Source organism: Thunnus albacares, chromosome 14, assembly GCF_914725855.1.
Source record: "Thunnus albacares chromosome 14, fThuAlb1.1, whole genome shotgun sequence".
Taxonomy (NCBI): Eukaryota; Metazoa; Chordata; class Actinopteri; order Scombriformes; family Scombridae; genus Thunnus; species Thunnus albacares.
The window spans coordinates 11,076,131-11,092,590 of NC_058119.1; the positions used below are offsets into that span (position 1 = coordinate 11,076,131).

General features: G+C 39.2%; 1 protein-coding gene across 5 annotated transcripts in view; it reads right to left on the bottom strand.

The window, feature by feature from the left end:
* Positions 1–1,127: 1,127 nt before the first annotated feature.
* The window catches only part of pde10a (phosphodiesterase 10A), a 61,684-nt gene continuing 46,351 nt past the window's right edge, over positions 1,128–16,460 (bottom strand). For 4 of the 5 annotated variants that reach the window (XM_044372615.1, XM_044372616.1, XM_044372619.1 and 1 more), the window contains 18 exons: positions 15,827–15,876; positions 15,566–15,706; positions 14,768–14,923; positions 13,614–13,664; positions 12,969–13,027; positions 12,622–12,673; positions 11,818–11,960; positions 11,277–11,369; positions 10,809–10,995; positions 9,448–9,590; positions 9,068–9,151; positions 8,822–8,972; positions 8,535–8,690; positions 7,448–7,620; positions 7,187–7,298; positions 6,945–7,025; positions 5,643–5,731; positions 1,128–3,809 (listed from right to left, as the gene is read on the bottom strand). In XM_044372615.1, the coding sequence (XP_044228550.1) occupies positions 3,710–3,809; positions 5,643–5,731; positions 6,945–7,025; positions 7,187–7,298; positions 7,448–7,620; positions 8,535–8,690; positions 8,822–8,972; positions 9,068–9,151; positions 9,448–9,590; positions 10,809–10,995; positions 11,277–11,369; positions 11,818–11,960; positions 12,622–12,673; positions 12,969–13,027; positions 13,614–13,664; positions 14,768–14,923; positions 15,566–15,706; positions 15,827–15,876 (2,021 nt within the window). In that variant the 3' untranslated portion in view covers positions 1,128–3,709. The remainder of the gene's footprint in view (positions 3,810–5,642; positions 5,732–6,944; positions 7,026–7,186; positions 7,299–7,447; positions 7,621–8,534; positions 8,691–8,821; positions 8,973–9,067; positions 9,152–9,447; positions 9,591–10,808; positions 10,996–11,276; positions 11,370–11,817; positions 11,961–12,621; positions 12,674–12,968; positions 13,028–13,613; positions 13,665–14,767; positions 14,924–15,565; positions 15,707–15,826; positions 15,877–16,460) is intronic. The other variant, XM_044372617.1, reaches the window with a different exon arrangement.

Here is a 16,460-nt window from a genome sequence, read left to right on the forward strand (position 1 = left end):
GGAGAGCTGCTACTTGGGAATTGTCTGAGTTCAAGAACACTATAAACATCCATGACCAGGGTTTAAAAACTCAAAATATGAAACCCTAAGCAACGGAAAAAAGAAACATGGTGTGATGAGTCACCTTTCACTCTTTTTACTCTGTCCAGATGAGTATAAATTTAGAGAAAGCCAAAGGATGCCTTCCCACTACAGTCTGTTTCCAGCTGTCTAACACAGTGGTGGATCTGTAGTGGTGGGCAGCCAATATTATTGGTCTGAGAAATAACAAATGAGTATTAGATCTTACAGAACCATTTGAACCCTGTGCTGGAAACTTTTGCCAGACAATATTTGATATTCAAAGACAAATGCACTCATACGGTGCTGTACAGATTCAACAGATCCAAACATGCCACACCACCTAGAAGATTTACAACTCATTCATTATGCAGCAGTCAGGGGATTGTCTTCATCTTCTTTTTGTTGTATTTGCTGTGTTTACATGAATGGCTTACAAGACAATTACTGCATACATCATGCAATAATGTGTGAATAAGTTAAACTGGTTAGCATACTAGACACTGTGTTTTTGAGATAAGTAGGAAGGGTGAAATGTATGAATATACATGCAAAAACAAAAAAAAAGTATCATGAATTGATAATATAAGCCAAATATATTAAGTTTCAATAATGCAGGCTAAAAAGTGTGGCCAAAGTCAGGTCACACATTTCTTAGATGTTTTTACATTTACATTATTAAAATAGCCAGTTGCTCATTTTTATCATCTATTTAGCATGTACAGCGTACAGCACATACATTACTCAGTATGCACAGCGTATTGCAGCCCTCTCAGTTTGTGAAGAAATAAATTAAGGGAAGTTGTTCTCTCCATTGGCAGTAATTTTGAAGAACCCAATTTACCAGCCACAAAGTGTGTGATACTGATTTGAAATGTATAAAAAAGGGACACTGACTTAACTCTCTGCTGCTAGTATCAGGCAATTCTGAGATAATTAAACAAACAGACCTGATTATGTGCAACAACATCCAATCCAACACGTCATGCATTAACTGTAAATTAATGCAAATACATAGGTAATTCAAACATGAAGTACAGTGTAAAGAATGATCCAGCACAGCAATGCATTTTTCAGGTATTTAATAAAAGTAATTTGGGCTACTGCTCTTACATTTACATTTGAGACATTCCTCAATTATTCTGGGTAACAGTAACATGTCTAGACCGTTTTGTTTATCTTAATGTTAACTTTGTACAAAACAAAAAGGCCAACATTATTTTTCTTTGTATAAAAAATATAAGTTAATTTAAATTTAACTCTAATTAAGAAAATAACAATAGTAATAATAGCAATAATAATAATAATCATCAATAATAATAATAATAATAATAATGATAAAGATCATAAGCTAAACATAGTGCAGACAATGGGATATAACTGGTGCTGAAAAGTAGAAGGGACAGTGCAGTGTTATGGACTTAACCATGTTCTCAACCATGTGGGTTTGGAGTGGGGAAAGAGACAGTCAAAAGCTTTCTCTCTCTTTCTCTCTCTCTCTCTCTCTCACACACACACACGCACACATGCAAACACACCCAGTCAGAAAGTGCATGACTGCCATTCAGTTTAGCACCATCAGAGCATACGTCTTAGTCTGTACAAACTAAGTCCTAGATTGTACACAGGATACACCTATTACCGTATATGCAAAATTATATATAAACTTCAGTTTAGGTGCATGCTAATTGTTGCTCTTGGTTGAAGCTTACTGGAAGCAATTCTGAAAAGTAAGACAGAGCACATTATGGAAACTGATGGCGTACTAACCCACATGCCACCACCAGGGATCTGCAATCAACAAAACATTCATCAAATTGTACATTCACACCATTGGGGACCACAGTACCAGTCATAAAACAAATTATTTTGAGCGGTAATTTCAGTCTTGGAGGGACAATGTCCACTGGAATGACAGTTTCAGACAAAAAAAAAAGAAACAAAAAACAAAAAAACATTTGTCTTTTGGAAGATCTTGGAAACTCATTTGAAAGAGTTCAAATGTACCCCTTGCATGTGTTTGGAGAATGAGCATAAAGGAGGATGATTTATTTCCTTCGATAGGTCACGGACAAGACGGTAACGTCTGTTACACACCTGCAAAAAGTCAACCGACATTCTTGTGTTGCAATCCCAGAGATAGACGTATGATGCTCTTAAGCTTAACAGGTTTGACATTTTGGGAAAATATGAAGCTGACACTTCGGCTTCGACTTCAGGCTCGGATCTTGAGAGAGCTTTTCTGTTGAGCTGCTGTGTCTGGCATCGACAGCAACATGATAAAATGTTCAGTGTCATTAATGTTTCATACTACGGCTTTGAACCTGCAAGGACACGGAGTAATGCTCTAACACCCGTCTTATCCCAGCCTTCACCCTTTATTTAATTTATACCTCTAGAATTCACCACGCCTTAACCATGTGTTATAAATTAGGGTGCTGTCTGGACATTACATAAGGTAGTCAACATGTAAAAAGTTTATGTCACTGCAGACAAACTAATCTTTAAAAATCTACTGGGATACTTCAACAACTTGTGAAGTATCCTCATTTTACTTGTGTTTTATTCATGGTTGTAGAAATGATTAATGAGAGGAAACAGATTGTTGTATAAAATAATTCATGCTGTGATAATGGCGTGAAAAAATATTATGAGAGTGGAAACTTTAGTTAATAGTATGCAGTCTTGGCTTATTATAACTGATGTAAAATGGATCCTATTTGTGCATCATGCTTTTTTAGTCTTGTGAACGCCGTCCTACAAACATTATGACTGCTCGCCTGGAGTCAGATCCTGTTAATCAGAAGAAAGTTGATGCACTATGCAGCAGGTTCCTAAATGCCAGAGGGGGCCAGGGGCAGTGCTGTGGGGTCCACTTCAGGGAGAAACATTGTGACTCTCTTGTGACTGGGTTCATAAGTGTCGACATTATCTAACTCCTCTTGTCACAGTTCATCCATGTTTTGTAGAATATGCTGTGGGGGATTTCTGCAATCTCCATGTAGAATAGGCTGTATGTCTTTATTCAAGTACTGCAAAGGATTTTTGCTCAAAAGTAATAAAAAAAACATTCTGACGTCCACCTTCTCTATAAGGTTGGTGGTACACCGTACATCTGTTCTACACATTCCTTCTGTCTCTGGGAATACCTTGCTGAAGTAGTACGCGAACAATAAAACTTACCACAGAAGGCAAACAGTACCATTTCAAAAAAAGCCTGAACCAACAACAAGATTTCACATATCCTAGCCTGTGAAAGGTTCAGGGTAAGGCCTCTCAAATGCAAGACCGAAAAAGAATCAGCTCAAAAAAGAAAAAAAAAAATCATAAAATAACATAAAACAGCCAAATAAACAACCAAACCAGCACAAGTCCATTCTACCAAATGAATTCCCAAGCTGAGTGGACACAGGGTGATGGGTTGAAGTCCCTCCCCATCGGCTGTCTGTCAGTCTCTGGGATCGGTGAAACCGTCAGTGTTGACACCTCCGTCACCCAATGAGGTAACTGTGTAAGTTTCAAAGTCAAGTTGCTTTTAGCTGATCCAATTCCTGCTAACACAGGACGTGGGTTCTTCCCCCTACAAAGTTCCATATCCGTGGCAGGATTCAGGTTGTATTCCTTTGGTGGGCCAGAAACCCTTTGGTAGTCAGTTGTCCACCTTGACGGGGCCTGAAACACAAGGCCGGCTGGGTACTACATCCTCCACTTCTCCATGCGCTATCTTCTCCCACTGGTTCAGGTTCTCCCTGAAAACACAAAACACCTCATTAGATTCAGACTCTGCATGTGATGGGTTTGTTAAAGTCCCCCCTCCACTCAAAAATGTGTTTAGCTTGTCTGAGCGTCACTGTGCAGAATGTTTTTATGTGCAGAGTTTGACTCTAGAAGGCTGTTTTCACATTTATTTGCTAAAGGGGGAAAGTTTCTCTGTGCCCAACTTAAATCTGAGTTCAAGATGAGTATGTATGAGCATGATTTGTGACATCACAACAAAACGTTTAGAGCCAACTGTTGTCCAGTGACGTGACAGCTTAAATCCTCCGGTGGTAGTGAACATACACTGAGCATGAACTTTACAGTGAAGTGGGAGACATCTTATGTCTATTAGTCAAACCTTTGAAATTGAAAATATTTGCATATTCATAGATTCTGGGTTTTTCCATGAGGGAGTAGAATTTGAAGATTTTTTTTTTTTGGTGGAAAAAACATATTCAACACAAATTATTATTCAAAGCAGTATTTTTATATTTCATGAAATATTTCTGAAGGGGATCTTTAACTTAATGAAGACGACTATTTAGACTATTTAGACGAGAATAACAATAAAAATAAAATTGCCTAAAATGATTTATTATAATTTTAAAATCCAAATTATGACATAATGTGCTATTGTAGCTACAACAGCTGCCACAAGGGTGTGCATCTGATGTCAAAAATGATATGGACATAATGTTATGTGAGTCAGCCATCAATTTAAAAAGGATTGCTAAAATTACGATATCAGAATACTGACATAATCAGAATATCAAATTGTGATTGTGAAGAGAACCATATTAAATGTCAATACATTGCAGTAACCAACCAATACAAAAACTGCATTAAACAAAACCAAACTGCATTAAACGAATGCATATAATTATATTACACAGGCATTTTATTCACAAGACAAAATCTCCAGAGGGATGCCAAAATGAGCAATGGCAAAATGACACATGTCACCACAGCCAGGGAGCAAGTGTGCAATTCATTAGTCATCCACGGTAGTGGATCCATCAGTTCTTGTTGTCATGAAGGTAACCTCTCCCCCCTGTGCTGTAATCAAGCCTGACATACGAGTGCAAAAAGTGCTGCCCTTTGCTGCCATTCCATTCAATTAGCCAGCTTGATGCAGTTTACACATCTGTGGCAGATCCCACAACAAGCAGCCGGGCTCCGCAGGGTCTAGGCCTGCTGCCCACCCAGAGCCCGGTGCTGACGTACAGCCGGGGCTTAAATATTACACTGCTCACTTTATTTACATTCCCTGCAGATCAAGGTCACAACATTTTAAAAAGCAGCAAGTTACCCCAGGAGAGGAGGCGAATGTGCAATATGATCCTGTTCAACCACCAAAAACTACACATTTAAATATAATCTTACACACAAAGTCACACCAAACACACTGATGCACTGAGTGAGTGTCATCACTGACATGGGTGACATGCATGACTGCATCAATTCATCACAACTGTAATTTGTCTAATTGATTATGTTATAGAGCTTAGCTAAGTTTTTTTTAATCTAATGTTAGCACATACCTTTGCACATACTACATGTTACCTCTAATCTCATTTGTCTGGCCCATTACTGCTGACGGACAAGGCCAGCACACACATCACTTGTTGCACTTCAAGTTGTGTATTTATCGACCGTGTCAGATGTGACATCAGCGAGACAATATTGTGTGGAGGTCCGAAACTTTTCGCACATTTTGTGTGTTTTTTTTAACCGTTTTTCATAAAAATACAAAAAAAGTCTTCACAGGGTGAGGAATGAGACTTGCCCTGATACTCTTGTAAAGTGTAGCTTAGGATACTCACTTGCAAGCTTTCAGAAGAGGACCGGACAGAGGGAAAAGCTGTGATAGTGTTGTGTAACATGGAATCGCCACAGCATTATAGAATCCCACCTAAAATAAATATTAAACAATAGCAGCAAGTTTATATTTTAAACATTTTAGAGACAGAATGATAAATTAATAACATGCATTAATGAATAATCAGGAACACACAAATGCACACACACACACACATTTTATTGTGGGTAGAGCTATGACAGGAATTATGTGACTTTATGAACTAATAATAAAACTAAATTTTCAAACAGGTGAAACTAAACTAACAAGAGTGATTGAGTTGTCAATCAACAGTCTGTACATTCCCACACAGTCCTGACAGGAGGTGTAATTAAGCAAAATATAAGTGAATATAATAATAAGTGAAAACACCTGTGTGGGTGGACTATAGGTAGACTATAGGTATTTTTGTTGTTGTTGTTTCACCCATATTATTAACTTAATAATCATTTTTATATTATCATTATGCATAATAAACACATAAAACACTAATAATAATCAACACTAATAATTACAATTCGTATTTCTGTTTGTCCTCTAAGTAATCCAAGGCCACAGGAAATTCTTGTTTCTGATTAGTTGGCAGGTATCAGTAAAACTGTTTATGGGGACAAAGGGTCGAACATAATTCTGCTGAACAGTTTTTTCCATCATTCTTTATCACTATTCAAGATTTATCATATCAGCGTAAGATAAAGAATGAGGTCAGAATAAAACTATGCTGTAACCTACTGTAATGTGTTACAGCAATTATTTTATTATCGATTAATCTGTTGGTTATTTTCTTAATTAAGTGATTAGTTGTTTGGTCTATAAAATGGTGAAAAATGTCAATCACCATTTCTCAAAGCCCAAGAGTCAACCTCAAATGTCTTATTTTGTCTCGATCCAACAATCCACAACACAAAGATATTCAGTTTACTGTCAGAGAAAACTGAAGAAACCAGAAAATGTTCACATTTAAGAAGCTGGAACCAGAGAATTTTAGCATTAAAAAAAAAAAGTGATAGTGATCAGTGCTCCATGTCTTACGTCGTCACTATTTCTTACACTACTCCTTCTTCAACATAGTATTCTAGTCATCTTTCTACCTGTGGTTTCTTCTCTTTATTTTCTTCTGATTAAAATTTTTTTTGAAGGACCCCTGTTTCCCCTTTTGTACTTAATCTATACCATCAGAATGTAAAAATTAAAAACTATATAAGGGAGCGTATGTCATGTAGAGAGTAAGCATGGTGAGACACATGAGTAAAAGTGCTGTTCTTACTTGGCCTTGTGGAACTTCATCCTTCTTGTCTCTGTCCATCATGGGGATTGGCTGCATACCAATCTTCTTCATCTCATCTCCCTGTAGTGAAGTGAAACAAGGGAAAAATTAGCAAAATCACGTTTCCCTTTATTTGTGGATAATGTAGCAGCGTTTACACTAGTAATGGAGATCTGACCAGTACACTGGAGGCGTGAGTATCACACTATAACGGTTTAAACTCCAACAGTATCTCACTGTACCTCAGCCCAGAACTCAGCATAGATGTCGTTGGCTGTGAGTCGTGTGATATGCCATTGCTTGGTAACAGAACACAGGTCACATGCTGTCATCATCAGACCAATCACACGGTCCCTGGAGGGGAGCAAAGCCTCGTTATAGCCATGTGGGGAACTCAATGTGCTGTTGGCTTGCACCAGGTCCCTTTTTTTTCTCTGTGTGATGCAATGAAACCTGGTTTTATCCTGACTTGACCTGTACACCAACGTGAGTCGTGACCTGACCTGTGTGAGTGGTTGTTCAAATCCAGCCCGCCCGAGGTCAGCAGCTCCGTCAGCTGCTGGTGGTTGTTGAAGTACAGGGCGAGGTCCGTGGCGATGATGGCCTTCCGGATGATCTCCAGCACCTGCTCGTACTCGCTGGAATTCAGGTTGGAGAAAATATTGTGCCCTTCCAGCTATGAGAAACAAAGAGATCAATAAAAAAGCAAAAGCTCCACTTATGAGGCGTTCAGCTCAGCTAGACTACAACAGGTTGAAAAGCCAGCAGCCATCTCAGGTTCAGCCCCTGCCAGCAGATCCTGGACGTTGTAGAAGAGGACACTCAGACCTAAATTGAACAATCATTTCAGTAGATTAGTATGTGTGAGTGTGGGTGTGAGTGCAAGCATTCGTTTTCCACAAATAATATATTCATTTAGCATTTCAACACTTACAGGAGGACAAATTAAAAATGTACTAATAAATGTAAAGACAACCTTTTCTTCTTATGCAGAAAGAAATATAGAACAATTACTGAATAATGAACATTGAAGAACTAAAATATGAATAATTCAGATTCACCCACTATAAATCTGAGCTTTGAGAGGATTATGATATTTTTTTTGGCAATATCTGAGGCCATAGTTTTACACTCTTTGGCAACTATGTTTTTAATTGGTCATCTGTCTTTATTGGTGGGCTTTGAATGCGGGCTTCCTGCTTCCCTCTTTCCTCTCTGTTTCAAGTTGGTCTCATTGGCATGGCATCTTTTTTGATGTTGCTATGTTGAATTATTTCATAACTTCTGTAACTCATGGTCCTGCAGTTTGCATAGCAACTGTTTTAATTATATAGCCATGAAGGGACACAAACAGTTTAATTTGCCATCATCTTACCTTTACACTTGTAATTAACATCATTTTGCATTTCTTTAGCTCAACCTGTGCAAGTTTTTCAGTAAGCCAGGGATATGTTGCTTAAGTAATGAAAACATCAAACATTCAAAATTAAAATGTAATGTAATAACGTAATAATAATAAAAATAATGTAAATATAAAATAAAAAATGTTGCTCATAATTGCACAGTAGTTGCTGCCTAGAGGAGCTCTACCTGCAGGATGGAGACAGTCTGAGAGAAGTGGTGCTGCTCCATGGTGGATGTGGAGTACAGAGCAGCCAGTGGATGGTCAAACTTCTGCAGGTATGCGTTGCTGTACCCCCGATGGTCCAGATCATGGCACAGGCAGGCTATCAACAGACCTTTCTTCTGTAAACCATAGTGAGTGGACAGGAGAAAGGAAGTCTTGAGATGCACACCTCAAAAACTCATCTTATTTCCAATTTCATTCATTTTAGTCTAGCAGTGGTAAAACCCAGACCCAACCCAGAGGAGCGAACCTCTAGCTCTGTGAACATCCCGGACGTTTTCTGTAGGATGGCGTACATACAGTGTGCCACCGTCACCGCGTGCTTCCAGTTGTGGTAGGGCACACGCCTGTAGTTCTTCCGCACAGACATGGTGAACTGACACAGCTTCTCCAGCTCAAAGCTACATACAGTGAGAGAGGATCACACAGATTAACATTTAATCATCCTTTGATGAAGTACTCACATTGACATCGTCATGACACCTTGTGACCTTACCTGGTCTTTCCACAGGAGTTATGAACCATGTAGATAAAGACAGCAGGCCAGATCTCCTCAAAGGGAGTTATGTCAAAGTGGAACCTGGAGGAGAAAGAAAGACGCGGAAGGGGATTCTTAAATTAGCACACCTGGAAAGAGAAGAGACAGATGAGGAGACATCTGACAAACTCTTGCAGAGCCTCCTCATCCAGGTCTGGACTGTGTCATTGTCCCCTTAACAGACACATGGCTGTAGACCAACTACAGTCAGAGTCACAGGTTTAGGTGTTAGCTCCGAATCTGGAGCTAACATGACAGCAAATACACAACAAAGCTATGAAGTGTCCTCAAAGCTCATTAAGAGAACCCTGTGAAGCATTGGAAAAAAGGACACTCACATTTCAATCTCTTTATAAATGGGTGCAGGGAGGTTGAGCTGGGTAAGGGTCTTCCACTCCTCTGATGTGCAGATGCTGTGATAAGACAGCTTTTCCATCGTCACTCTGTAAATGCATTCAGAGTGCCGGATCCTGTGGTACATCTACATGCAGAGATACACACAGGGAAATCACAGAGCAGGAATTCATCTTTAAAATGCCAAGAGAGAAGCTGAACACTCCAGTGTGTGTGCTATAAATATCATGGAAATATCTTGTAGTATCACTATTGGAATTTCCAGTGAGGCAAAAAGTAGAGATGCACCGATACTGATACTGATATCGGTCCAATACTGACTCAAATAGCTGGATCGAGGTATCGGTGACAATGGGCCGATCTGGTGTTGGATACCATTATTTTAATAAATAATAATTCAGTTAAGAATGATCCCAGTCTCTTCCACACAGTGGAAGCATACAGCTTATTAATTAAACACTGGTATGAGATCTGTGCTCAGTATTGGCCAATAACCAAAGCCCAGGAACTGGTATCCGGACTGAAAAAGTTGGATCGGTGCACCCTTAGAATAAAGTTCAGAGACAGTTAAGGTAACAGTCCTCTGACATATTTTAGCTGTGTGTCTCTAAAAAGTGTCTCCACATCTGGTTTGTATCCTTGTCCCCCTCCTAGACAGGCAGGAATAAGACAGTCAGGAACAGACGCCAAGCCTCACACCTTCCAACATAAATCACCATAAATCAGGAGTGGGCCTAAGTGAGTTTCCTCGAGACGTGAGGCATAAATTACAGCTAAACATAAATCCTGTCAGTGGACGGATGCAGACAGCTTGTCTTAAAATATTAACATGCCTCATCAATTTTAAAACCAACTTTGTGACGCTGCTCCTGCGTAAGTTTGTCGCACGAGATGAGGGTGAGTCAGGCCCCACAGAGAGGAGAGGCTTTGACAGAGAGACCACACAACACAAGCTTCAAGAGTTAGCATGATTCATGAAATGACTGTGTACTCCATCTAAGGATAACCAAATGATGATGCCAAATGATGAAAAAATTAGCATCTATTCCTATTTTGGGGCAATTCAAACTCTAATTAGAAGCTGTTGACACTATCTTTGTCAAAAAATGACTAGACAAGTGGAGAAATGCGTAGCCTAGTAAGAGCTGAAATAAACCTTGCAGCTATGAGTAGTAATTTAGGATGGTGATGACGCCACTACAACTAAGCCGTACAGCTGTACTACAACAAAGTATTATATAATCTTCAAGTAATGTACCCACACTGGAAAAGATAAAGAGCAGACTTGTGTGGAGAATGATTTGAGAATTTTTGTTAGAGAATACCAGTAATTCAATTTACTCACATTTGCACAGTGTAAGGCCAGAGCACAAAAGACAGCAAACATCTTAAAGTTGTTCTCATCTGTTTTAGTGAAGGCACTTCCGCTTAACTTGTTCACCATCTGCACCACACCTATAACGGTCCCCCTGCTCACGATGGGCATGCACAGGATGTTCCGCGTGGTGTAGCCGGTTTTGAGGTCCACCTCTCTGCAAAGCAAGATAGAAAAATATGAACACAGTGTCCATTTAGAGACTTTGCAATGTGATCCAGACAAGAGCAGCATGTTTATGTCTCAATTCCTGGTGTACACTCGAGTCTGGAGGCCGCTCTAATAAGAGCGACTACAGTGTTTATATCCAAAATAAAGCAAACTGAAGCGGAGCTGTCTAGGACCAGTCACGGGACAACTTCAACAATGTTTATTAGATTTTTAATATGTGATGAGATAAGTGAGGATATATGTATTGCAGAGACTGTTGGAGTTTACCTGTTGAACCGTGGGTCTGCATAGGCATCTGGGATATTTAAGACTTCCCCTGTCTGAGCCACTTGGCCGGCTATTCCCTTGTCTATAGAAAACCTGCAGGGAGAGAAGAGAGGAGATGCAACATTGCACTTTTTACAAATGTAATCAAATGAATACTCTATAGGACTCCTTATTTCATTTATAAGTGTTTTAATACTAATACATTTTTTAGATGAACTATTGTTTTTTACTCAGACAGAGACACTGATGCATAATTAGCAGCTCAACTGCATTTAATTAATAATTTTTGTCTTCAATTTTTATCACTAGAGGTTTCTGAGCTGTTTAAACTATGGTAAAAAATGCCTTCATGGAGCAGGACACAAAACATTTTTTGGATATATGGAGACAAAATCAACTGATCTGCCCCTCAGCAAAAATTGTCAGAAACTGAAAATTATGAGCTTTGTGTGTTGTTATTATCAGACGAATTCTACTATCTGCACTGAATGAGGATTTGCAGTTTAGCACACTGTAAGAGAAAACAGGAAATCTTACACACCTAATTTCTTTGGTTTTCCTAAAGACAGGTTTGCCTTCTTTCTCCTCCCCAATATCGAACAGGTCAGAATACAGTTCTTTGTTGTTGTGATCAACCTGGAAGAGTGCGCACCTGTCTGCATTCACCAGGTTTTTTGCATATATCTGCAAAACATCAGGGACAGAGCCTTGTGAGCAACACGGAAAGAACTGAAAAAAACATGAAAGTTATGTCTAGCACCTGCAATTTAAATAGGTCAGATATATTTCTTCGATGGCACAGTCAAATGTAGAAATTTAAAACACACACAGTTTCACTACAAGTCATTCCAGTTCATTTTAGTGTTTGAACTAGATGACTTGAATGACTGAGATGACACCACAGTCACAAGGCAACAAAATACATACAAACAGAGAGGTAGGTATTAGTGAAACAAACAGGAAAATCATGTTTAACACTCATCCAGATCATATTTGTTTTAGATTTGCAAAGTAGAGAAAATATTGCAAGCTAAAAAACATGCTTATTTTGTGTTGAGCCAAGTCTATTTATTTATAAATATATTTATATTTATATGTTTATTTATCTATGATATTATTGATGAATATGTATAATAATCATTATGAAAGATAATATTACCGTTATTATTGCCAACAAGCATGTACAGTATTATAAGGAAATATTAGCAGTGCACCTCAAGTATTGAGAGGGCCAGTGTGTATCAGCATTACTACTCAGTTTAACACACATAATGTTAACACACACTCCCAGGATGTGTAGCCTTGAAGACAATGTGAATGAACTACTTGCAGAAATCACACTCACCATAATATGTTCAAGTAGAGAATCTATTGCCACAATGTTATCAAAGTATGTTCTGTGCGAAAAGAAGAAATGGCGCATTGAGATGTTTGACAAATGGAAACTTCTGATGACGTTCACATTCAAGACATGAAAGCTAAATTTCCTAAAATACATTTATTTATTTTACTGTGTGAGAAAAAAAGCCTTGTTTAACTTTTGACCTTACATGAAAAGAGATGAAATACAGACTCACATTAGAGTTCAGGTCGTAATTTCTCTGATGCTGAGACTAAAATACACTAACAATACAGTCTTTACACATTGCAGCATTAAATGAATGGTGCCAACAAACTGACAGTGATTCTTACTTTGACACATCTAGTAGGAAGTCATTGAGCTCAGTCTGTTTGGCGAGGCCTCTGCACACCTACAAACAAAGAAAGGTAGGTCATGACCCAGCCCATAGACGTACAGTATCAAACATTTCCCATAGAACACATACAGCATCCTGCTTGTACTGTAAACAAACCACCTTGCTGTCTACACACTTGGCTGTGGGCCATCTTGATAAGTTTCAGTAACAACAGAGTGTTTTTGCAGCAAGTAGCTAACCCAGGAGTGCGTTGTGCTGCAGTGCTGTACCCCTCACTGAGGCTCAGAGATCCACTGTGGCCAGTGCTGCAGTGGGACACCGCTTCTCTGAGGTGTTATGCTATCTGTTCAAATAAAAACAGCACTGGGGCGTAATGACGTCCTCGGGGAGTTGTTTGTTGAATCTATGGCTTAGTTGATTGGACTGGGCCCAGTGACAACCCAGTTCCTGTACACAGTGGATTTCCCCATTAAAAACACCAGTGCAGAACCAGAACAAACAAAGTCACCCAAGATGATAGTAAGTAGGGCAGGCAGACTTTACCTTGTTCCCACACAGGTCTTAGGTGAAGTGTTATAGTACTAAGTGTCACAATGTGCATATTCAAATTCTAACCAGGTCCCTGTGGAAGTTTGCTCACCTGAACTTGATGAATGGCAACTGATGCCCACGCTAAATTAGCTGTTGCAACCTGGAAAAAGAAAGTGAAGCTTAACTCCCAAGAACTGGGGAAAAAATTAAAAGATCACAATTAACACATGTTATCACACATTTCCCAGACTTAATCTGTTTTTATCACATTTTCTCTTTTGAAGATTTCAACATAATTATCTGCTTGGCACATCAGGCAGTTTCATAATCACAGAAGAGCCAGTTAGCCCACAGATTCAGAGCCACTCTGGGAACACAGTTTCACCCCTTTGACACTGGTGTGTCAATCTGTTTAGCATTGTGGATTGAAATTCATGCAATGCGAAATTAAAGCTGCACTATTATATATTTTATAAATATATTTCATGTGATGTGTAATGTGAAAGAGAAACATAATTACCAACCAACTCTGCAGTTTCCCTCAGCTCTTCAGAGCTTTTTAGCGTCTTTCAGCTCATTGTTTTGGTTTTTTATGATCCACAACTTTACTGTTTTGGTTCACTCTCAGAGCTCTCATCAACCTTGTTTTGAGACACAGCTGGCAGCATTTTAAAGCTAAAAAGCTCTGACTGTATGCTTCCTGACCAGCGCCAAGCGGCAGAACATAGTGGAGCAGCTTATGAGCCAGATATTTCTGGCCTATCTCAGGAAGGTTAGTGAAGACCAAAACTAAAGAGCAAAAAGGGAAGTGAATATTGGACTTACATTTGTCAAGTAGCAAAAAACACAACTTCAAATAATGTTGCTTCATGTCTGCTGGGTGTGTAAATCAGCAACTGTTTGCTATCAAGTTCACCATAACAACTTTATAAGATGAATATATGTCAATTTTGTATTCTTCAGCTTGTTGTGCTGCCCCATGTGGCCAGTTTATAATTACAAGTTCAGTACCATGACTGAACTTGCTTGAGCTTCCTCTATGTTAACTAATCTTTTCCTCATTGCATTACTATTTGACTGTATGTATTTTAGCATCTTGTACAATGTCCCAGAAATACAGCGTTATTCACAATCATCTGAACCCCACAAAGCTCTAGAGATCTTAAACAGATCCAGATTAAGGTGAATACCAGGCTAACTGTAGTTCTGTGAGCCTTGCTCCAGCCTTCCACTCTTGGTGTGTTTTGTCTGGGTCAGACTGACCTCCTGGTGGCTGAGGTTGAAGGGCTCCTTGCCCCAGTGCCGATGCAGCTCCAGGATGGCAATGAGGTCCCCGATGGCAGTGAGGATGGGGAGGCACAGGACAGAGTGAACATGGATCCCTGAGTCCTGCCCTGTGCCGTCGGGGAAGCGCTCGTCCTGGAACATACAGGTCAGTGAAGGTCATTATCACCTGAACTGCACTAGAGTTTAACAAAGGAGGTCAATGTAGCTGCTCTCTGATACTGCCACTATAGCCTTATTATTTTATCTAATATGTGCACTATGTAACAGGCACAATAATAGAAAGTGAGCTTTTATGAGAGAGGAGCATCTGATTTTTTTTGTCTTTTTTGAGTCTTGGATGTTTCCCACTGATATGTACTTGAATTTCAAAGAACTCCAGAACCTTTTTCTATTTTTTTCCTGTTCAGAGTGTGTGAAACTGGCTTCTGGTTGGTAAAAGGCCCCCATCATTTATTTTTGCTGTATTATGCTGTAAGCACTCTAATGCACAAGTACAGATCACTCAAAGAATTGTATTTTTCTGCGAGTAACTTAGATGGATTTGATAGATGAGAACATTGAACAAGGTGGTGATGTTGAATGTAAGCAAGGAATCAATGAAACATTTATAGAGGTCATATTGCCATGCTGTTACTTATATTCTGATAATTAAAAATAATAACAAACAGAATTCATTAAAACAATCTCTCTGTAATGGAAAATCCTAGCTATGCAGGGAAAAATGTGATTTCTATGATGGACAACTCAGTACGGATTGGAAGAAAACAGCCTTACCCCCATGATGTCCTCTACTAGCAGTGTTTTGCGAGTCTTGGCAACATGAGCGGCAATGGTTGTCCCAAATGCAATGGGGCCGGAGGGGATGAGGCTTGGAGGGCCATCCTTGGCCCCCGTTGGAGTGAACACACATAAACTCTATTGAGAAGCATAGACAAGAAAAGAGAAGGAGACATAAAATGAGAAAGAAATGTCAAATACATGCACATAACTATTGTAGTGTAGAAAATGTGTTCAGGAAATGTCTTCTGCACTTACATTGTTGCATTCTCCCAAGAAGTAAAGTGCAAATCCATCAGCTTTAGTTGCTGGAGAAATGAGAGACACGTGGGTCAGAGATGCGCTATGCAAGTGCTAGAAATACAATAACACAGTCCAGTAACAACTGATATTAGCTGTCAGCGTATGTGCGTGTTATGTATATTCTCTCATTTAGATGTGTCCAACACACACAAAAGTGCAAGTGACAGGTACACCTGAGAGGAAAAGTATGGAGACAACATTGCAGTTGCAATCTAATAACAATCTATTAACAATGTCCCACTTAACAACAAGGGCACTTTGACCGAGGGCTTTGACTGCCATCCAGTTCATCTCATTCCCAGTCCTCCTCTCCAGTCCCATTTCAGGCTGATATATAGGTCATGTTATCATACAATGTGACAAAAGAGGGAGACTAGAGAGGCATCAGTGATGTCACTGATGATCAAGAAGTTAATGAGTAGTGAAGTTAGGGTGAAATCTTCCTTTGGTTTGGTTTGGTTTATTGACAACATATCAGACTTTGTCAGGGATATAAACGATAAAGTCCTGGACTTATGTCATCATTGTCCCATCATTGTGTTTTTCTCTTAGTCCACCAACCATTTATCTAGATGGAGACAGACATTTA